This window comes from Trachemys scripta, chromosome 3, assembly GCF_013100865.1.
Source record: "Trachemys scripta elegans isolate TJP31775 chromosome 3, CAS_Tse_1.0, whole genome shotgun sequence".
Lineage (NCBI taxonomy): Eukaryota > Metazoa > Chordata > Testudines > Emydidae > Trachemys > Trachemys scripta.
In genome coordinates this window covers 99003450-99026784 of record NC_048300.1, presented here as the reverse complement: position 1 = coordinate 99026784, position 23335 = coordinate 99003450, and the positions used below count along the sequence as shown (strand labels likewise).

General features: G+C 44.9%; 1 protein-coding gene across 2 annotated transcripts in view; it reads left to right on the top strand.

Annotated features, from left to right (window-relative positions):
* Positions 1-23335, top strand: part of AIG1 (androgen induced 1) — a 191509-nt gene that overhangs the window by 117687 nt on the left and 50487 nt on the right. The window contains exon 4 of one of the 2 annotated variants that reach the window (XM_034765510.1): positions 3699-3717. The exons of the other annotated variant lie outside the window; for it this stretch is intronic. Coding sequence (XP_034621401.1) covers positions 3699-3701 — 3 coding nt within the window. The 3' untranslated portion in view covers positions 3702-3717. Of the gene's footprint in view, positions 1-3698; positions 3718-23335 lie in introns of those variants that run through there. 2 annotated transcript variants of the gene reach the window in all.

Below are 23335 nucleotides of genomic sequence, written 5' to 3'. Positions count from 1 at the left end.
CACCGGGCTGGCTCAGGGGTTGGGGTGCGGTAGGATGTGAGCTCCTGCTGGGGGTGCAGGCTCTGGGGTGGGGCCAGAAATGAGGGATTCAGGGTGCAGGAGGGGGCTCTGGGCTGGGGTATGGGCTTGGGGTGCAGGGTGTGTGTGTGAGGGCTCTGACTGGGGGTGCAGGCTCTGGGATGGAGCTGGGAATGAGGAGTTTGGGGTGTAGGAGGGTGCTCCGGGCTGGGATTGAAGGGTTTGGGAGTAGGTTTTGGGCTGGGGCAGGGAGTTGAGGAGCTCAGGGGTGCAGGCTCCCAGCGCACTTACCTCAAGCAGCTCCCAGAAGCAGCGGCATGTCCCCCCCTCTGGCTTCTACGCGGTGGCACGGCCTGGTGGCTCTGCGCACTGCCCCATCTGCAGGCGCTGCCCCCGCAGCTCCCATTGGCCAGGAATCGTGGCCAATGGGAGCTGCGGGGGCAGGGCTTGGGGTGGGGGCAACATGCAGAGCCCCCTGGCTGCCCCTACATGTAGGAGCCGGGGGGGGACATGCTGCTGCTTCCCAGGGAGCCTGCCAGCCCCGCTGTGCAGCGCCATCAACTGGACAGTCAATGGCCCGGTCCAGCAATGCTGACCAGAGCTGCCAGGATCCCTTTTCGACCAGGTGTTCCGGTTGAAAATTGGACCCCTGATCACCCTACTAGGGAGTGAGGGTTCTGTGTGGGGTGCTGGACAGTTGTGGTGGGGCTGTGGGTAGGGGGGCATTGGGCACGGGTGGTGTTGTGCAGGGCATTTGTGGGGAGGGTTTGAAGGGGGTGATGGGCATAGTGGGTCCGGGGGGGAGGCTCAGGCCATATGGAGTCAGGGGACTGTCGGATGGAGGAGCTGTGTGGCTTGGCATGGGCCCAACCAAGGGGAAGGGGCATGCTGGCAGCAAAGGGCTGGGCAGGCCACTGTGCATCTGACAACTGACTGTCAATAGTGGGCTCACTGGGCTTGGTGGAGCGGGGCCACCCCTGCCATGCCATGCCCCATTACACTTGGCTGGCCTCTCGTTCTGGGGACTGACCTCCCCGTGCCATGAGCCATTGCCTCCATAGGGACAATAAATATGTTTGGCGCTGGGCCCGCAAAAGGTTAATCCGGCCCCGATAGTAGTGCTGGGTGGGAAATGGTTTTCCTGTCACATGAAACTCTTGAACAGATAAAAAAATGTTCCTGCTCCGCATTGGGATGAACCTGAGACTTAAGTTTTCACAGGAGAGAGGGTGACCTCCGCACACATAGAATACCCAATAAGCCAGTGGCTAAGGTACTCTCTTTGGATGTGGGAGACTCAGCCTCAAGTCCCTTCTACAGACCAGGGGAGTGCCCTAAATATTGGGCTATAGAGTCAGTCTCTCTTACTCTCTCTGGTTTAATGAGTATTTAGTTGTTTATACATAGAACAGCTTCAACAGGAGAGACTGAGAAATACCCATCCTAGAATAGGTTGTAGTCTGGTGGCTAGGGCACTTACATGGGAGACTGAGGTTCAAGTCCCTGGTCTAAATTAGAGCTATTAGCTATTTTGGGGAATGTCTCTCTTTCTTTAGTTTTGAACAGAAATTCCATCCTTGACTCAAGAAACCTTTCCCAGTGAAAGTTTTGTTGAAACTGGTGCATTCCTGTGAACAATTTTGGTCTCAACTAACTGATATTTTCCTTCAAAAAAAAGAAGATTCATCTGAAAATTCATGACTAGTTCTACTGTGTAGGAGTGTGATTCTTACCCCCTCCCCCTCACTTCTTTGCACTCCAGTAGAATAGCAAGGCACAATATAGCTTCCAGTAATGTCTTTGGCCTTAGCTTATAATTATTAGTGGGGCTTTTGGCACCCAGGATCAGATAGGAAGAAATGTCTTTGATTTTCTTTGATATTTCCAAAGATAGGAAAAAATGTTTAAGTGCCCCTTTGCTGTAGGAAAAGCATATTTTGTCGTGTAAGGCTGCCAGTTACAGCCAATTACAACCTGACTGACAAGCTATGATACTCAAATACCTAACAAAACTTCCTCTTTCCTTACGAGATGGAGATTTTACTTGTATGCCCGTATCTGTTATGTATGTAGTTTGGGTTTTGAACCTTACATAAGTAACCTTTTAATTTTTGCTTAATTCAGTAAAGTTCTTCTCTCTGATGAGATTTAAGTGTGGTGAAATTGTTCTATACTTGAGAAGATACCATAAAAACAGCACTTTAAGGAAGGAAACGTTTTCTATTTGTCACCCACCCTTTCTTTGCTAATTTAATTAATTTTTTAAAAGCTGGGTGGAAAATATATTTTCACTGCTCTTCAAAGGGTTCATTCAGCCTTTCTTTAATAGTTCAAGTGGTTGGTATTTCTGCTGGCTTCTGAAATATATTACAAGTCACAATCTGGAAAAAGTTCTTAAGCAGTTCCAAGTCTTGTTGCTGGATTTGGATACATCGTTGGGTCTTACTCTCTAGCTCATCCTTAACAACTGACAAAATATTTACTCTGCTCAGTACAGAAAAGGATAATTTTTTCCAAAATATTATACAAGGTTGGAGTCTGAACACAGACAATGAGGCAAAAAATTGGATCTATCCACCAAACCATTTAGTTGAATCATTTTCCAGAGTGCCATGAGAACTGAGCTTCATCAACTCCTTGTGCTGCACTTCTTGAAATATAGGAGAGATGAGTAGGTATCCAGGTCCTGAATAACGTAAACAGGAGGTATCTAGGTCTGACTAATGTCAACTATGCATGTATTTGTAGATGCATTTAACATGGGGGGAGTTCATTGCTGTTTGAATAAAACCTGCACTGCATAACAAAACATTTGTTTTCATTAAGCTGATCTCATCTTTTCAAAGTAAATGCCTGAGTGTCTAATCTCAGATGGATAGAATACTGCTTCTGACATTGTTGTCTTTGGGTCAGTTTTTGAGTGGAGGAACAGTTCTTAATCCATTAAAACCACTATGTAGACCTTAAAGTGGAACATCCCAGAGTACTGTTAATGTATCAATCAGTAAAAGCTGTTTTTTAATATTATTTCTTGCTTATTTTGAAAAATATATGGAAGGGAAATAATTCTGACCCTACTAAATTGTCCCAAGATAATAAAAAAGAAAATCTTGTGTGGACAAAAAAGTATAGCAAATAATAGGTTTTCTTCTGTATATATGCTGTCTCAATGTGATTCTTTGCACAAGCGACTCCTAAGTAACTATCTTCCATTGTCTTTTAAACAATAGTATATTGTCATTGTTAGATCAAATAGCATAGCATATCTCCAGAAATAAGATCATACCTCATTACATACTTAAGAAATGCAGTGTACTGCCGTCAGTATTTCTGGCACATAGATTCTTTGTTTTTTGTTTGCTACATGTAGATTTCAGTATTTTTTCCTTGCTATAAAATTCCAAAAATAACAAGCAGTTATCCAGCTCTTGTGTTTCAGAGCCAAATTATTTTTAAGGTAACTGTTTTGACAAAATTTTGTCACAGTTACCACTGCGTTTATATCCATTGATGTCATGTCACTATTTTCCCCCTGCTAGTTAAAATAATAAGCAATATCATTTTCCATCTCTCTAAGAAGCAGAATGACACAGCTGAGGTGACTGCAGAGATTTGGGGGCGAGGGGTTGAGGTTTTTTAAAAAAAATATTAACAGATTGAAATGTCTTTCTTAATCACAGTGATGTGAATCTGAGTTGTGGATGAGTGCACCCTCCAAAGCAAGGCAGATTGTGCTGCTGTCCTCTGTCCAGAACCCCAAAGGAAGCAAATTCTTTGATTCTTCCTAACTGATCCAGATCAAAGTGTTCATAAGGGCAGGCACAAAATATCACACACTCCAAGTGGAAAAGCAAAGAGCACCTGTTTGAATTTGTTTAGGAAACATACGAAGATTGGTCATCTCACTTCCCTCCTAAGCCTCTGAAGAAGTGACATGAAAGTCCTATTAATGTTGTTCCCTTGAACCTGTTTCGATTTTATAAACATTAAAATCAATTGGCCATCTTTTTTCAGGCGATGCTTTCACTGCTATATTCTTGAGATATTTATGTAACCTCAGGAGGAGGAGGCGGCTTTCAGTGGTATAACTTAGTATCTGAAGCGCTTAATTTATATTTTAGACATCAGTGGTTAATTATTTATTAAATCATTGACAAATTGGAAGCATGTATAAAAGAAAAATAAGATCACAATATACTTAATGTAATTTTGTCAAATGGAAACCCTCTAAATATTTTGTGTGAAGATTGCTGATTTTATATATAAATGACAAATAGGAAAAAAGTCTATACTGTTTTGTAGCTAATGTTTCATTTCTAAATAAGAGCAACATTGCCACAAATCAATGAACATTTCCTTTTGAAACTTATACATTGCCAGTGTATATATCTGCTGTTAAAATCCATGATCCAGGATGAAATAATGAAGTAAATAGCCAAGCTACTGTTCTTCCAGAAACCAAACTTTTCGTATTGAGGAAATGTGGAATCAGATAAAGCATCGTCATCAGCCGTTCAAATTAACATCAGCCACATCATTATTACTTTTTTTTGGCATTCCTTAAAAAAGTCTCAGTATCATCATGCTTAAAAAATTTTCAGACCAGCGCAGAAGGATTTAGCCACACATTTTCCTAATATAATGAAAGACTTGGGGCTAGATCTCCTACACTACTTTAAAAAGCTCAACAAATATATATATCTCCAACACCACTTTGGAATTTTGCCAGAAAAAGTACTAAAGCTTTGATTGAAAGAGATTAACCAGAGATTGAAAAAAAAACTTCTCATACGATTGAGCAGCCCTGGCCAGGTACGGACATATATGATTTCCTCTCCCTTATATTTTTTTTTAAAAATTGCCAAACTTTCTTTCTTTCTCTATCAGTAGTAATCAAAAAGGTCAATTGAAGGTCTGCTTAAAATAAAGTTAGACATGGCCATAGGTGGCTTATTCTTTAACAAGATAGTAAATTATTTTAAAATTTGGAGAAGATGAATACATTCAGTATATAATATTGAAAAGTAATCAATTGATCAAAATATTCTAATTCCATATCTTCAGGTCCAAAACATGAATTTTACATGTCTGGCATTGTTTTCCACTAATTCAACTTTACAATATACTGTAATATAGTTACGGTCTTTAAACTATCTCCTGGACAAAAGTGAAGCAGAGCTGTACGGCAGCTGGGGGTCACCTCAGCCCCCCAGCCATGTCTCATCCTCACTTGGCTATTGCACATGCCCAACACTTTCTCTACTTTGGGTAGGAGGCAGGAAGGTCTGGTGTAAAACCAGCTAAACCTCCCATATGCCACTGAAGGATTCCCCGGTACCAGCTAAGCCAGTTTTGCAGTCGCTTTACACGGCAGACCAGTGCAGAATAGCTGCAGTGGGGTCCAGGGTCTGGTCTTCTAAATCTTTATCAAAATCAGTAATTTTAAATTAAGGGACTCAGTCTTAGATTCAATCAAATCAAAATAGACAGAACCCACTGTAACTTATGGGAACGTTTTTGAAGAAACATGATGGCATCCAAGCAGCAGCTTGGAGAGCCTCTGTTACATTTGATGCAAAGGAGAATGTGAAGGAGAGGCTAAAACAAGAACTTCTCCTCCTGCCTCTTCCCCTGCAGTATTCTCAGAAAGTGTGGCTACCACATATTTACAGTTCCTTTGTCTTCCGAGTTCTTCTGTCATCTCTGAGGAGACACCATGAAGAAAGGAAGAGAATTAGAGCTGGACTCTCCAGCTTCTGCTGTTCAAATGGTGCAAAGTGGGCAAAAACTAGATGGCAAAGGACAGCAGAGAATTCTCCTTTTGCGGAGGAAGTCTCTGGTGCTGAAAAGCAGATGGCGGCCTAACCGCCTCCTACAGCAGTTGGTCTCCAACCTCTGGTGTAGGGCTTGTATCTGGATGGGCTTGAAGTGGATATGGCAAAGCACAGCTCTGCTGTGCTGATCTTCTACTTGTGCAGGCTCAGGTAGGACAAGTGACCTTAGAAACTTTTGCTGGCATAGCAATGTTGGGTAGGGGTGGCATTTTTTACCACACTTCAGTAGAAGCCCTCATGTAGATGCAGTTTTATTGGCATAAAAGTGTTTTTGCTGGAATAGCTTATTTAGCTCAGGGAATTAGTATAAAGTGCAGCTACACTAGGAGGATTGGCCAGTATAGCTCTACTGACTTTGCTCTACCAGCAGGTCTTTTCTCATGTAGATTACGGTTTAGGACTCTTGCATCAGTGACATCAGCAGCTCTTAATTTATGGTGGGGCCAGGCAGCACGGGATCAGGGATCTGCAACTGGTTCCCAGCAGCCCCCTCTCTCCACTGCTTCAGAATAGCACTTAGATGTAGTGGAGAACTGAGCCTCTAATGTCTCCTTTAAGTTTAACACAATGACCCTGATCCAGCACAGAAGTAATGGAGGGTGGCAGCAGATGGTTGTGGTTTCCTGATTCAGAGCTTCATGGATTTGGTGCAAGTTATGACAGCCCCAACTGCGTTTTATATCAGTGGAGAATCAGTTATAGTGGAGCTTCTCTCCACCACACCCTCATCCCTCTCAGGTCCTGCCCGTGGAACTTCCTTGACATGTCCCCTCCTTCCCTTTACATTGGGCGTGGTGAGAGGAACTGGTATAGAAGACAGCAGAAAGCTTGTGTGCAGATGGGGAAATATCCACTAGTTATTTGCAGGCATTTGAAGGTCAATTTGTGCTGCGAATACAGTGTATGATGCATTAATCCCACTTCCCTGTATTGTAAGTGTGACAAAGTTCCTCCTCTATCTTGGTGGGTCCTGCACTTATTGGTGGATTTTCTTGCCTCAGAGATTCACCATGTGGGTTGGGAACAGCCCAAAGACCTTCCCCTCTGGAAGAACCCACAGTCTAGGTCAATTGGGAGGTTTGGGGGGAAGCCGGGCCTGCCCTCTACTCCGGGTTCCAGCCCAGGGCCCTGTGGACTGCAGCTGTCTATGTGCTTCCTGTAACAGCTACATGACAGCTACAACTCCCTGGGCTACTTCCCCATGGCCTCCTCCAAACACCTTCCTTATTCTCACCACAGGACTTTCCTCCTGGTGTCTGATAACGCTTATACTCCTCAGTCCTCCAGCAGCACACCACCTCAGCTTCTTGCACCTCTTGTTCCCAGCTCCTCCCACTCACACCACAAACCGAAGTGAGCTCCTTTTAAAACCCAGGTGCCCTGATTAGCCTGCCTTAATTGATTCTAGCAGCTTCTTCTTAATTTGCTCCAGGTGTTCTAATTAGCCTGCCTGCCTTAACTGGTTCTAGCAGGTTCCTGATTACTCTAGTGCAGCCCCTGCTCTGGTCACTCAGGGAACACAAAACTACTCATCCAGTGACCAGTGTATTTGCCCTCTACCAGACTCCTGTATCCCACTGGTCTGGGTCTGTCACATAAGTCTGAGACAACTTCTTGAAATCCTTATTTTAACAAATAAAATATTTGACTATTGTATTACTGTATGGTAATTGCTGAGGCCATCTGATGAATTCCAGTTAGAGACTCAAAGGTAAATACGAGCTGTCAGATCTGAAAAGCTGAATGTTTTAGACATTAAGTATTCTGCTTTAATTCAAAAATTTTTGCCTAGACCTTAGGGCCCCTTATTTGTTGTGAAATGATGAGACTTTTTGCAAATTTCTCTTTTAGACAAATCAGTGCCATAGACTTTTATGTTTTATTCTGAATTCCTTTCATATATGGCCTTTCAGTTTTGCCAAGACCTACTATAAATATTCACTTACAGCTTCTAAAATTGTAATCTCAACATGAAGAAGTGTGTTTGTGTGGCCCCACTGGGTATTTTTGACAGTTGTTTGGCACACAGCCTCTTGTAACAAGATGATAGAGACTCAAGAATAAAATCTGATCATAAGGGCTGCCATACCCTTGGCCAGTGAAGGCTCGACACATCACTGAAAGACTACGCAGTTTGGCCTGGTTTTCAGTCCTTCCTCAAATCTCATTAAAGTCAGTGTGAGCTGTGGGTGCTTGCACCTCTGACAATCAAGCTATGAGTCTTCCTAAGGGGGAGGAACATCCAGAACCCTGCTACAATGTATGATTTTAGCTTAAATTAACTGGGCATAGCATGACGGAGGTTTTCGAAAGTCCACTACCTCTGTGCTCTGCATTTTGAAATGAGTTCTTAAATGAGAAATCCAAAAGTGGTAGCTCTGCCACTTTGTCTAGAGGAGAATGCCAATGATAGGCTAACATTAGTCTTAAATGAGGCCTGCCCAGTACAGATTTCTGTCAGAAGCCAAATATTTGATGAGGATATTAACTCAACCCGGAACCATTTAAAAAGTATACAGGACTTCACTTAATTTGACAAAAGAAACAATGGTAGTCCAAGAAGCAAAAGGAGGTGTTTGAATCAGGCAAGATTGTCGGTAACTGGTGATGTTTAAACTGAAGACTGCTCAAAATTAGCCTTTGTCCAACTGTGTCTGCATATCACCAGGATTTTTATCTGAACTTCCAGAGGTGGTGGGGGAAAAAAACTTTTTTACATTTTCTTTTGCTCCAGCTGCGTATCCCCAAGCCTGTCCAGGTGGAATGTAAAGCTTGAGTGCTGTTTGTTGGGATAGACAATATTCAGGAAACCACATAGTACTTTTCCTTTGTTCCAAACTCACTGAATCTTTTCTACTATCAAGGTCAGCCCTGCTCAGCAGGGGATGGGGAGGGGTCTGTCTAAACTGGAAAATTATACCATATTAGAGCATGTGTTAACAAATGTAGTAGCTTACATGTTAAATGTGACAAGGACTATCATGTAGTTATCTGGTTGTGATTAGCCCCTTGGTGTTTGGAGCACAACAGTCATTGTCTGTACCAAGCATTTCACCTTATATTGCTTTACCTGTGTTACTTACCGTGTTTTAACACTCTAACTTACAAGTGTAGGTAAGGCCAGAGAGGCTACATTTCAGCTGAATTATTTCACCCATCTAGAAAAATTCAGGTAAAAGAACCATTTTCTCATCATCCTTGCCTCTGTAACTCTGACTTTGGCACTAAATAGTATGTTTATTACATTTCATAACTAGTTTGGAAACTTAGTTGTCCTGAAATAAGTACCTCTTAGTTTTAATGGAAGAAAACCTACAATCCATTCCCCACATCCTGGTATTACTATCTTCTGGAAATACTTCAGTTATTGCCAGTGAACTGATTTATTATTTATTATCCAGCCAGCCTCATAATGTGTTGTATCATATATCTATGCTTGTTTCATTATCAGACATTCACAAGAGGATGATGAGCATCTGCGGAATAGGAGATGCAGCTTTTAACAAAATGTGCTGTTATTAAGGTACCATATCTGTGCGCCAGCACTGGTCATCTCCATACCTGGCAGCTCTACCTGCAAACTTCAGGGATTTCTTCCCACACTTACCTTTAATATATCAAACCTAATTGGAGCTGGGCACTGATTGGGTACTACAGGGTCAAGGTACAAGTCCCCAAAGAGAATGCTGTTGCTGTTGGTGATGATGATTATAAAAAGATGGATTCCTTAACATTGAAACAGTGATTTTGAGTGAGGATGATGAAGAAGTAGGTATTGCAGACTGATGGACACCAAAATATTTTGTGGTTGGTGAGGAGGAGGAATAGTGGACTGACCCTTTGCCCCAAGGAAATCTTACATTAAGAGCTCCCGTTTAAAAGTCCTATTTTCTGTTACAAACACACAAAATATAGATGTAGTATGAAATGGTGGAACTGATGCCAGCGGGAATAGTAAGGTGATGGTGGTGATTCAAACACTGGTCCTGCTCATGCTGCCCATAGGAATTGGCATCATCCCTGCCCCATGTTTATGCTGTCAGTGGGAGAGAAAGGAAGGTGTGGAGAGGGCTGCCACCTGTTCAGATTTTCTGAGGATAGTCCCTTTTTTGAGGTGGCTGTCCTAGGAAATCTGTAGGGGTGCTCAGCTGGCAGCTGTCCAGTTTTATGGGCTCACACTTATTCCAGATGTCCTGGTTTTTGTACCGCAGAAGTGGCAAACCTAGGGATGGAGCGCAGTGAAATCTCTCCTCTCAGCTTCATCAGCACCCTCAATGAATTGGCAGAGATTTAAAAAAGCACCACCATGGGTTGTGTTTCTTAAATGAAGACTCAATGTATCATGTGTTTGCAGGATGTTATCTAGAGTATTAATGCAAATAGCTCTCTGTTCAATTGTTCCACTTCATAATAGAGAGACAAGTTGGGTGAGATAATATCTTTTACTGCACCAACTTCTGTTGGTGAGAGAGACAAGCTACAACAATCACTTAATAATAAGCATCCCTTTTCAATATAAGGAGCACAAGTTGAAAAAATTGGGGCGTTTAGACCCCAGAATTATGTATGGGTAGAAGGAAACCAACATCTTCCAAATAAATAATAATATTTTTCCAAGTTCTATTTGTCAGGGCAAGTGCCAGTGGTTCTCAGAAGATGAATAGGAATTATAGGAACAAAACAAGCGTATATCAGTGTGACAGGTTTCCCCCCACTCCAGGGTGCCACCTGATGTACTGGAGTCTCACTGAGCCCACCTGTTACACTAGGCTGGGCACCCTCACCCTGTCCTTCTGTGCCAGGCCCTCAAGCCTCTGTAACAAACACACAAGTAGGGACACGCCTGGCTGCAGGAAGACACAGACACTGAAATCAGCTCTACATGGGAAGAATCAGCTAGGACAGTGGTTCTCAACCAGGGGTCCAGGGCCCCACGGGCAGGTTTCAGGGGGGGCCACCAAGCATGGCAGGCATTAGTCTCTCTAGGGCCCAGGGCAGAAAGCCAAAGCCTTGCTGCAAGGGACCCCAGCCCAGGATCCTGAACCCCACCACCCCAGGCTGAAGCTGAAGCCTGACAAACTTAGCTTTGCGGTGCCTCCTGTGATGTGGGGGCCCGAGCAACTGCCCTGCTTGCTACCCCTTAATGCCGGCCCCGGCTTTTATATGCAGAAAAACAGTTGTTGTGGCACAGGTGGGCCGTGGAGTTTGTATTGCATGTTGTGGGAGGGGGGAGGTCAGAAAAAAAAAGGTTGAGAACCCATAAGCTAGGGGATTGCCCAGGTCTCAAGTGCACCCACACCTCTGGGGTGCAAACCCAAAATTGTATTGTCTTGTGCCGCACAGAGAACTGTACAGTGTAAGCTCATGAAAATCACCCCCTCCCTCAGTGTGATGGAAGATATGCACAGCTTTTTGCCCTCCAATTATGAATTGCACAAACTGGTTTAGAGAAAACAAAACAAGTTTATTAACTACAAAGGATAGATTTTAAGTGATTATAAGGGATAGATAACAGATCAAAGTAGATTACTGAGCACATAAAACACGCAAACTAAGTTTTAGACACTAAGGAAACTGACTACCAGTAGTAATTTCTCACCCTAAATGTTGTTTTAAGCAGGTTGTAGAGTTTCTGGAAGACAAACTGCTCTTGGTTGCAGCTTAGAATTCCAGATATTCCTTTCACAGGCCGGACACCTTTTCCAGCCTGGGTCCAGTTCTTTCTTCCCCAGATCAGTCTTAGGTGTTTTCAGCAGTCATCTTGGGTGGGGATTCAGTGAAGAACCCACCCTTATTAACTCACTCAGGATTTACATATGGTGGGAATCTTTTTTTCCCTGTTTGATCCCTACCCTTCTAGTGGAAAAATACTAGCAGTACAAGATAGGGTCCAGTACCAGGTGACATGATCACATGACCCTGCCGTGTCAAAGCAGCATCCCAGGAAGGTGGGAGATTAGCATTTTCAAAGTCCTATTGTTCTCCCTAGTGGTTCATTGACTAAACAGCCAGACTGATTGCATTTGTCTGGTGGGCGTTCCTCAGCTGCAAACACTTTTGTAATTGATAATAGTTAATATTCCTAACTTCAGATACCGAAATGATACATGCATACACATAGGATAATCACATTCAGTAAATCATAACCTTTCCAGTGATATCTCAAATGACCCATCTTGCATAAAATGTCTGTTATTCCATATTCATATTATAACAATATCTCTATGTATCAGAGGGGTAGCCGTGTTAGTCTGAATCTGTAAAAAGCAACAGAGGGTCCTGTGGCACCTTTGAGACTAACAGAAGTATTGGGAGCATAAGCTTTCGTGGGGAAGAACCTCACTTCTTCAGATGCAATATCTCTATGAACAATATGGGGCATAGTGTCACAATGAGTTTCTGTGAGATGACAGGAAACAGAGTTTGGGATAAAGTACAGACCTAAGGTGAAATCAGTGAGACTTAGGCTCCTATGCCTAAATCATTTTGAAAATAGTATTTAGGCTCCTGTCTCACATAGGCATTTTTGGAAAGTGACTTAGAACTATAGTCTTTGAAGAGATTATAGAACAAGACACTAAGAGCCACCAATCCTGTTCCAAGGGGCTCTAGCTCAGTTGTCTCCAACCTTTTTAAGCACAAGATCACTTTTTGAATTTAAGTGCAACCCAGGATCTAATTAAAAGAAAATGTAGAAATAACAGTAATCACAAACCCAAACACCCTTGCCCCGCCCCTTCCCTGAGGCCACACACCTACCCCGCTCACTCCACTCCCCCTCCCTCCATCGCTCGCTCTCCTCCATCCTCACTCACTTTCAGCAGGCTGGGACAGGAGGTTGGGGTATGGGAGGGGGTATGGGCTCTGGGCTGGGGCTGAGGGGTTCGGAGTGTGGGAGAGGCTCCGGACTGAGACTGGGGCAGGAGGTTGGGGTGCAGGAGGGAGTTCAGGGTGTGGACTCTGGGAGGGAGTTTGGGTGCAGGAGGGGGCTTAGGGCTGGGGGAGAGTTTTGGGGTAGGGAGGGGGTGTGGGGTGATGGCTCTGGGAGGTGGCTTGGGGCTCAGGCAGCAGGTTGGGGTGCAGGCTCTGGGAGGGGACTGTGACGGAGGTTGGGGTGCAAGAAGGGGTGCAGGGTGCAGGCTCAGGGAGGGGATTGGGGTACAGGAGGGGGCTCAGGACTGGAGCTGGGGTTGGGGCGCAGGAGGGGGTGCGGGCTCGGGGAGGGTGTTTGGGTAGGGGGGCTCAGGGCTGGGGCAGGGGGCTGGGGTGTGGGAGGGGGCTCAGGCCGGGGCTTGGGGTGCAGAAAGGGTGTGGGGTGTGGGCTCTGGGAAAGTGTTTGTGTGGGGGGGGGCTCAGGGCTGGGGAACAGGGTTGGGATGCAGAAAGGGGTGCGGGGTGCAGGCTCTTGGAGGGGACTCTAGGTTTTGAGCTTTGTTTTTTAGAAATTAATGCATCTAACTCTATCTTTTGTTATTTCTCCATTTTAATGTTTGAGAACTTTTTTTAAATGATATCGGTGGATGATTTGCCATGAGACTAGAATAGGTTGGCCAGGGGTGGAGTTGATGGTAGTTAAAACGAAAGGTGAGACTGGGTAATGGGGAAGATAGGTGATAGAGGAAAAGGCTGGTGGCAAGACTAAGGCGGACAAAAGAAGGCTTAGAGAGTCAGTAAAAAAATCAAATGAGCAACATGTCAATCAGTTGATGGGGTTAAATTCAGTAGGCAGCAAAGTCAGCAGGAGGCAGTAGAATGAAGACTTTTGGAGATGAGAGAATGATGGTGTGGCAGATCTGGAGCTGCTCTGTAGTAATTTATTACTATGGTGTGTTGACCTGACTATTGGGCTGTTTACTGTATGACTATATTGGTTGAGTCTGATAGGGGGCTGTAAGGGAAAAACAAGCAGGAGGGGAAAAGAAAGTCTCAAGATAAGACACTTCACCACAAACACTCGAGGCCTGTTAAGAGAAAATGCCAGGATAGGAAAAGACCCACACAGAACTGTGCAAGTTTAAAAAGGAAGGCTCTCTCACCAGAGGGAGGATTTATTCAGTGGAACCAGACTAACATAGGCATCCAATGGGATGTCTAAAATGGTTAGGCCTGCCTAGGTTACCATCAGACATGTGCAGGCTGTTTATTTTAAAATCCTCCCTTCCTCCCCCCCCGCAAATGCTTTGTTCCTACTATTAAAATAAACAATACTTTGTTTGAAGATCTGATCCCTCTATGCCACTGGTCAGTCACCTGAAGGGAAGAACTGCAGGTACTCAAACATAGCCAGACCTTCTGGGCAAGCAAGGTGGATACTCAGGATACGGTAGCCCAGGGATTGGTCTGAGACTAGGAGAATTGTGGAATTCCGTCCTGGAACAGGTGAAGCCATGAGACCTAAGACCTGAAGGGCTATGTGCAGAGAAATCAGAAAGGTAGCTAGCCTTGTAACCGTGACAAATGGTTTGTAGGTTAGCCTGTGATATAGAGTAGGTGGTTATAAAGAAACAACCCAAGTGTCCTGCTGGTGCTATTGGTGTCACAAAATAAGTGTGGCTGGAGATGCAGGGTTTTTTAGATGTCTCAGACAGCCATGTAGAGGGAGACTAGGTTTTGATGAGAGCATGGATAGGGGAATGCATAGAGACTTGCCTTCATTCAAATTAACAAACACCTGCTCTCATGCAACCACTCTATACATGTATTGGCCAAGGCAACAATTTGTGGGGATGAGTGAGGACATGGAGAATATCTTATCACATGAAGTTATTGTCCACAATGTACGGTACCATGTCGTACCTCAGCCAGCTGTTGTCTTCCAACAAAACACATGCTGCCTATTAGCGTACTAAAGACAGTTTGCTGTGGTGACTTAAGTCGATCAACCCACAGAGTGAGTAGAGCTTGAGTGCACAGCTACAATGCCAGTTGCCGTACCAGGTCTCTCTAGCTGCGTTTTTCTTTTATGAAGGTGAACAGCAGTAATATTTGGCTCACACTTTATAATATATTTGCATGGGTAAGTGGGAGCGGCACTGTTTTGAATCACCAGCTCCCCAAAACACAACAGTCTACTGCTAGCTGTAGCTAACGAACTTTCATTCACATCTGTCTCCCTCCCCTCAAGCACATTGTGTGGCAAATTGCATCCACCGACATCAGCAGGAGAGGCTGTGTTCCAAGTCATATTCCTCCACTGAGGAGGCACTATTTATAACATCACTCACTCTGTGAGGTATCAGATCACAGTCCTCATGAAAAGCAAAAGTTTGAAGTTATGAAAGTTTTGATCATTTGTGGGAGGGATTGGGGAAAGGGGAGAAGGGAGTGGAACCAGGAAGGGGAACTACGTCATCCTAACAAGTAGGGTGATCAGGTTTTCTGGACATCAGTCTAGGGCAAGCAGCCCAGGAGGTTGCCAGCTCTACCAGGTCTAGAGATGACTAAAAGCTCTTGTGGAGGGATGCAAGTTTGTCAAACGACAATGCTGAGCCCTGGGATATATTAAATAGGGGACCAGGTGTCCAGTTTTTGACCAGAACACCTGGTAGAAAAGGGACCCTGGCGGCTCCGGTCAGCACCACTGACCGGGCTGTTAAAAGTCCAGTTGGCGGTGCTGCGGCCCTAAGGCAGGCTAGTCCCTACCTGTCCTGGGGCACTGCACTGTGCCCTGGAAGCATCCAGCAGGTCCAGCTCCTAGGCGGAGGGGTACCCATGGGGCTCTGCGCACTGCCCTACCCTGAGCACTGCCTGCTTGGCCAATGGGAGCTAGGTGGGGGAGGGGGCAATTCATGTGGGTGGGAGTGGCGCATGGAGCTTCCTGTCCCCCTCTCCCCCGCCTAGGACCCGGACCTGCTGGCTGCTTCCAAGACACGCGCAACGCAGTGCCACTGCCATGACAGGCAGGCAGCCTACCTTAGCGCTGGGCACCTGGTCACCCTATTTAATATATCCCAGGGCTCAGCATTGTCATTTGACAAACCTGCATCCCTCCACAAGAGCTTTTAGTCATCTCTAGACCTGGTAGAGTTGGCAACCTCCTGGGCTGCTTGCCCTAGACTGATGTCCAGAAAATCTGATCACCCTACCCATTAGGATGATGTAGTTCCCCTCCCTTCTCCCCCTTCTCCAGCCCCTCCCACAAAATGATAAAAACTTTCATAACTTCAAACTTTTGCTTTTCATGAGGACTGTGATCTGATACCTCACCGAGTGAGTGCTGTTATAAATAGTGAATCATGAGACTGCAGGTTAATAGCACTGAGATGACCACAGTGCAACCAAATGTTCCACTTACTGTACATGCAGAGCAGCAAATCTATATTTGGAATTTTATAAATGCCCTTTCTAAAAAAAATTCTAAGAAAAACAAATCAACACAAATCATCACCTGGCTCACTGTCAGGTGTAAGCTAGTTTGCTCCTTATTTATTTTTTAATTACAGCAAAACATGCACTAAAGACTACTGAAGTTTTCCAAACCTTAAAAAAAAAAAGATTGTGTTTCTATTTGAGGGATGGATAATGGTTCAGGTTTGGGATATTTCTTGTTTATCCCATCTCTAGTTGCTAAATGGATCACATTGGATTCCCAAGACAGTCTTGGTGATATTGTCACAGTACAGAGTAATTGCACCTGTATTTCCTCCCTTCATGATCCACCAAGGGCACCCACTCTAGGCTACTGACTCCTCAGCCGTCACCTCTCCTGGACAGAGTCCTGTGCCTCTTCCTCATGATCAAGGTTTTTCTAGGTTGCACAGTTCCCTGCCTACCGTGTGATAGCCCCGGTAAGCCAGACTGCCGAAACAGGCCAGCATCTGCACTTTGCATTCTCTTCAAAGCCTACGAACAGTGTAATGGTCCCCAGTTACATGTTACCACACAGCTCTTTATAAGAATTCACATTAATGACAAATGAAGTGTAAAAATATAATTAGGAAGGCCAAAAAAGAATCTGAAAAACAGCTAGCCAAAGACTCAAAAAGTAATAGCAAAAAAAAATTTAAGTACATCAGAAGCAGGAAGCCTGCTAAACAACCAGTGGGGCCACTGGACAATCAAGATGCTAAAGGAGCACTCAAGGACAATAAGGCCATTGTGGAGAAACTAAATGAATTCTTTGCATCTGTCTTCATGGTTGAGGATGTGAGGGAGATTCCCAAACCTGAGCCATTCTTTTTAGGTGACAAATCTGAAGAACTGTCCCAGATTGAGGTGTCATTAAAGGAGGTTTTGGAACAAATCGATCAACTAAACAGTAATAAGTCACCAGGACCAGATGGTATTCACCCAAGAGTTCTGAAGGAACTCAAATGTGAAATTGCGGGACTACTAACTGTCATCTGTAACCTATCATTTAAATCAGCTTCTGTACCAAATGACTGGAGGATAGCTAATGTGACACCAATTTTTAAAAAGAGCACCAGAGGTGACCCCTGCAATTACAGGTTGGTAAGCCTGACTTCAGTACCAGGCAAACTGATTGAAACTATAGTAACGAACAAAATTGTCAGATACATAAATGAACATAATTTGTTGGGGAATAGTCAACCTGTTTTTTGTAAAGGGAAATCATGCCTCACCAATCTACTAGAATTCTCTGAGGGGGTCAACAAGCATATGGACAAGAGGGATCCAGTGGATATAGTGTATTTAGATTTTCAGAAAGCCTTTGACAAGATCCCTCACCAAAGGCTCTTAAGCAAAGTAAGCAGTCATGGGATACGAGCAGGGGTGAGTAAAGTACGGCCCATGGGCCGTTTTAAGCTGGCCCGCAAGCCGCACCACGTGGCTTGGTCCTGTTCTGGTGCTTCAGCCGGGGCACTGGGTCGGGGACAGCACCATGCAGCTCTGCCCCGCTCCGACACTCTGGCATGGGCCTCTGATCTTGGCCTCATGTAACAAGTGATCAGCCCACAATGGCCCAGTCTTCAGAATGTAGATTCAAAAGGCTGGGTTTTTGCATAACTAGAGATGGGGAATTTGCATTCATCTCCCCCTAGAGATTCCCAAAGAAATCCACTTCATGCTTTTTGTTCTAAAAGTCCGTTCTTGTCTGGCACATTGTTCAATACAGTCCTTTGAACCCCCAGATCTCACAACTGTCACATTTACCCCCCCCGAGAGGTGACATACAATCACTGCCACAACAATACGTAAACCATTCGTTTAATACAATGGACATGCAAGCTACTAAAACAATTCAATAAGGTCTCTGAAGGATATGGCAGGAAATTGCCATAACTGTCATAGATAGTACTCTGCATAGTGCTGCTTCATATACCATGGCATACTAAAAAATCTTCTGCTCTGGTTCTTCTAATTTCTCCCTGGTCAGGTTTCTCAACCCCATGTTCCCCCACTCTCTCTGGCTCCCCACATTGTTCCCCCATTTGGATTTCTGCCATTTTCCCCTCTCCTGGGGCTCCTCTATTCCCCCCTCAAGTTTACTCCTACCCATTGGGTTCTCCTTCCCCCTCAGGCTTCTCCCTCCTCCCTTACCTGGAATGTAGTGCCAATGTGCTCACACTGTTCCACATCACTCTAGCCATATTTCCATGGTTATCGTGGATTAGGTTCTATGCTCTAGGTGGGGTCGCTGTGGTTAGAGACCTGAAGGAGATTAGAGACACATCCTAGAATTCTTCCCCCACAGCTCTGCACCACTCCCAAGGGGTAGGATGAAGTAGCCACTCAGAAGCCATGGAGGGGAGTCTCCTAACCAATGCAGGAGATTTAATGGGCATGTTCTAACCTTCCCCACTCTTCCCTCTTTATCCACACTGCTTCCATGATTTTTTACATTTAAATAGACACAGAGTCTATGTGTGGGGGAGGGAGAGCTCAGTGGTTTGAGCATTGGCCTGCTTAAACCCAAGTTTGTGAGTTCAATCCTTGAGGGGGCCACTTAGGGATCTGGGGAAAAAATCAGTACTTGGTCCTGCTAGTGAAGGCAGGGGGCTGGACTCAATGACCTTTCAAGGTCCCTTCCAGTTCTATGAGATGGGTATATCTCCATATATTCTAAGTCTGGGCCTGTTACCAACATGTTAAGAACAGAATTCATTTTGCAGCTAATAGTTTTTTGTCTTTCCTATCAAGAGCTACCTAGTGTAGAGCACCCTCCACTTTGCCAGCACAAAACACCTTCATGCTACTTTGTACTCTTGTCCTGTTCCTGAACGCAACAGCACCCCCTCTGCATATGCAGCCTTACGTTAGCTTTGCATGTGCCGCACAGCATATTTGTTGATATTTATTATTGTTCCCTCTTGTATACTTAACTTTGCTTTACAGAGAGATTATCTGGTAATAACTTTGATGTTTGTGTTGTCCTTGTTACATAGCCTGTGTGAGAGCCCAACACAGAGTCAGCCAGCTATTGATGTAAGTTAGTAGCTCTTCAGTGACTTACACCCACTCTCCTTTCTTGTCCAGTCCTTCCTGAGCCAGTTACACTATTTGTAGGATAAGTTTGAAGCTCAGCCAACCTGGCAGTCATAATTTTCCATCTATGTAGCCTCTAACAGCAGTAGGCTCTCATTTATTTTGTCATTCTCAAGCCATCTGCTCCAGTTTTTATTTTTTTGCCCTAACTCACAAGATACTAAAATTTAGATGAGTGGTTGGTTCTTAAACAAGCCAAATGAAATATGAAATGGATTAAGTATCACAAATTGTGATATGTCTTTTGGCTAATTACCAGCTGCAGCAGCGACTACTACAGCTGAGGTTGCATAATAGTTTCTATTCTAATCTGTTTTCAGTTGCTCATAATTGTCGTTAAACTTCCACCATTTGGGCTTGAAATATTTCAGGGTTGATTTTTGCCTAAAGGTATTATTTTTTTAAAAAATTAAATCATAATGTTTTCACTGTTTTTAGAGCATTAGGTGGGAGGCAGAAATAGATGTTTCCCAAAATAAAAAAAAATCCTGCAACTTTGTTTGATCAGCTGTACAGTCAAAATGTCTGGGGTTTGAAAAGTGAAATATGGCATGAAAATAACCTTCTTTGAGAAGCAGTGCCTTTCATTGTTCTTGAGGAAATTGGTTTTGATTTGACTTAAATTATTAGCCTTTGTAAATACTGAGTGAGTGCAGAATTGTTTTTCTTCCTTTTTTGCTAAGCTTAATTCAGGAAGGATTCACTGTGTTTGTCTGAGTGGCTAATTTAACTACACCAAGAATGTTCTGGAAGGTGGCCAGGGCAGAAGCTAGGCTTGCACGATTTAGCACAACTATCTTAGGCCTTGAATAGTTATGCTTGGGAGAATCTGCAAACTCCCCTTACCATTTGCACAAGAGCCAGACAGAGCTGTAGTCCCTTTGCTTGACAGAATGGAGGGACTTGTCCTGGCCAGTATCGCCAGACCGCATAACAGCATTGTAATTGCTCACTCTTTCCACTCTCCTTCTCCCGTGGCTCAATCATCCGCTACACCGAGTTGAGGGGAGGGGAGAGGCAAAACTAAGTGAGGGCCCAACCAGTCCCTGGTACAGCTTATGCTAATTTGTGCTGACATGGATGTCCCATGAAAGGGTAGTGTTTGCCAGCGAGGATGGTCAGATTACACCCTGACTGTCTATCACATGCCCCCTGAAGCAGGGTGGGAGGGGCTGGTATAGAGCAGGCTTTATGCCAGCTGTGGATTTCCTCATGCTGGTGTTATCCTCAGCTGCCCACTTAATGTTTAGGGGAATGGCACAAAAGGAGCTTAGTAGTGCTGAGGATCTGGCTCCCAGTCTCTAATGGGTGCAAGGGAAATCTGAGGGTCAAAGGTCCAGACCCGGGCACGCCTGTTTGCTGTTCCTCTGACTTGTATCTGACTCTCATCCACTCCCACAACAACTCCAGGATGTTTAGAGAAGCAACTGTTTTGCCTGACTGTCAGTCCACCATGAGGGCATGGAAGATGAGGCCATATGGGAAAACTGGTCTAGCTCAGCCACGGGGAATGTGAAATTTGGGATGTAGCCAAATTAAGAGTCCCTTTTTGATGGTTATTTGCTTGTGTACGTGGGGGCAGGGTTGGGGATATATGAGCCTGTTGAACTGACTCAGCAGTTGCACACATAAAGGCTGGCAAGGATTCTCCCAGCTCCTGTTGTCAGTTTAGTATCTCCGCCAACCCCTAATCATCCCTATCCAGGTGCAAATAATCTTTATTGAGAAATCAGACAAACACGTCCCAGGAGGTCAGATGAGGCTCACAGAAGAGGAACAGCTGAGGCATTCCATCCAGAAAATATAAGCTCTGTGTGGGGGAGAAAAAACCCACACATTGTCTCTTCCCATTCCCTTTTTGTATTGCTTCATAGCTGCAACCACATTGACAGGGTTGGTGGTCCCACTCTTTGGACTAGCTTGTCCAACTTTCAGCACAGTGCAGTGAAAGGTGAGGCCTGCCATACCATTGGGAATCTGCTCTCCTAACTTTGGCTTGCATTGGGCTGCTCCTCTTTTGTAGTATAACTGTGATACCACTATATCTACCCCCAGTACCTATTTTTGGCCTGAACCCTGTAGTGCTGGTGGAGGAGTCAATTATTTATCTATTTCTACAGCACCAAAAGTGTGGCAGGAACTTTAAAGACAAGATCCCGGTTATGAAAAGCTTACCATTATAAACACCGCACCCCCCAAAAAACAATAAAAACCTAGTACACAGCAGCAGGAGGGGAATGAGTTGCAAAATAAATCAAAGTGAGAAATAAAATTTGATATATATTATAGGTGGCACAGGTAGTGACACCTGTAGTTAAGGTTGCCTGACACTTTGCATTGTAAGACCCTGTTTCCAGTTGCTTATAACTATGCCAAACTTTTACGGTTTGGGCTGAATTTTTCCATGTCAGGTATCTGCCTCAGGCTGAATTTTGTGGAAAAACTTCAGCAAAAAGAAATCAGCCATTTCTCAGAACTAGGTTAGCCTCCTTAAAAAAAAAAAAAAAAAGGTACAGGTGTTTCATTGAGAAGCTCTAGCACCATCATTAGTTGGAGCACGTCTATACCATGGCCAGTCCAGTTCAGATTACTTGGGCTTGGGCTGTGGGGCTAAAAATTGAATTGTAGCAGTGAAGTTTGAGACGCAACTCCCCTAGCGCGGTTTCAAAACTCAGGTGCCAACCCCTCTGCCCAAGTCCCATGAACCTGAGTCAATTGACACAGGCTCTGAGACTCAGTGCTACGGGTTTTCTTATTACAGTGTAAACATACCCTATGTCAGAGGTGTGCCTTTTGCTGCGCCGGTGAAAATCTGTCCAACATTGACCAAGTAATGAGCCTTTAAAAAATCTCAGTTCACACAGTAGAGACTTAGGCCTGATCTACACTGGGTGGGGTTGGGGGGGGGAAGGAGAAATCAATCTAAGTTACGCAAGTTACGTTATTCACGTAGCTGAAGTTGACGTACTTAGATCTGCTCACCAAGGTGTCTTCACTGAGGTGAGTCGACAGCTGACACTCCCCCGTCGACTCTGCCTGCGCCTCTTGCACTGGTGGAGTACCAGAGTTGATGGGAGAGCACTCGGTGGTCGATTTATTGCGTCTAGACTCAACCCCCTCTGGATCGATCACTGCCCGTTGATCATGCGGGTAGTGTAGACAAGCCCTTAGAGTCTGGCAGCTAAATTCTCCAAAGATTATGTTTTTACTGGGCATACTCCATCCCCTTACAGTTCCTATATTATGACTAGATTGGGCATGTGCCAACTCCACAGAGCATCTGAGCATGCTATGGCCTGGGACTGGAAAAGATGATCAGGACTTTCCCTGAAAGTGCTCCTCCTGGATGATGGAGGTAATTATGGTGCCAGGTGCAGGTACTGAGAGCAGGAAGACTGGCTCTCCAGTGCCCTCAGGTGCCCAGACAGCCTGGAGCAGAAAGAAGAGACAGCCACACTGAAAGGATGAGGAGCTGGGCTGGACAAGGGAAGACAAGGGAGGGGACTGGGACAAGGGGCTAGAGGAGATGAGGGGGCAAGGGTGAAGGACAGGGATGTTCACCCCAGGGTGAGAGAGCAGAGCTGGAACTGAGACAAGAAGCTGAAGGGGAGCAGCGCAGGAAGACTGCAAATGGGATGAGGAGTCAAGAGGGTCGGGAGGCATGATCACGGGGATGAGGAGCTCAGTGGGAGACTGGAACCAGGTTGAGGACAGGCTGGAGGGGCCATGGACGGAAGGGGGCAGGCTTGCATGAGGTGGACTGGGTGAAGGGTCTGTGCCCCCTCAAGAACACTTCCCTGTAGAACGCGGAGTGGAAACCATTAATCCTGAGTCTCAGTATTCCTGTGCTGTCAGCAAATAGCAGTGAAACCCACTGATAAGGTGTGTTTCTCCATCCACCTATAGTGGCAGGTCCACATAGAAGGTAACAGCCTTCAACTACTACCAGTTACTCCATTAGGTCAAGTGACAGAGGACAGTGCTATAAATCTAAAGATCCCAACCCAGCAGATGACCTATGTGGGGATCAAAATGGT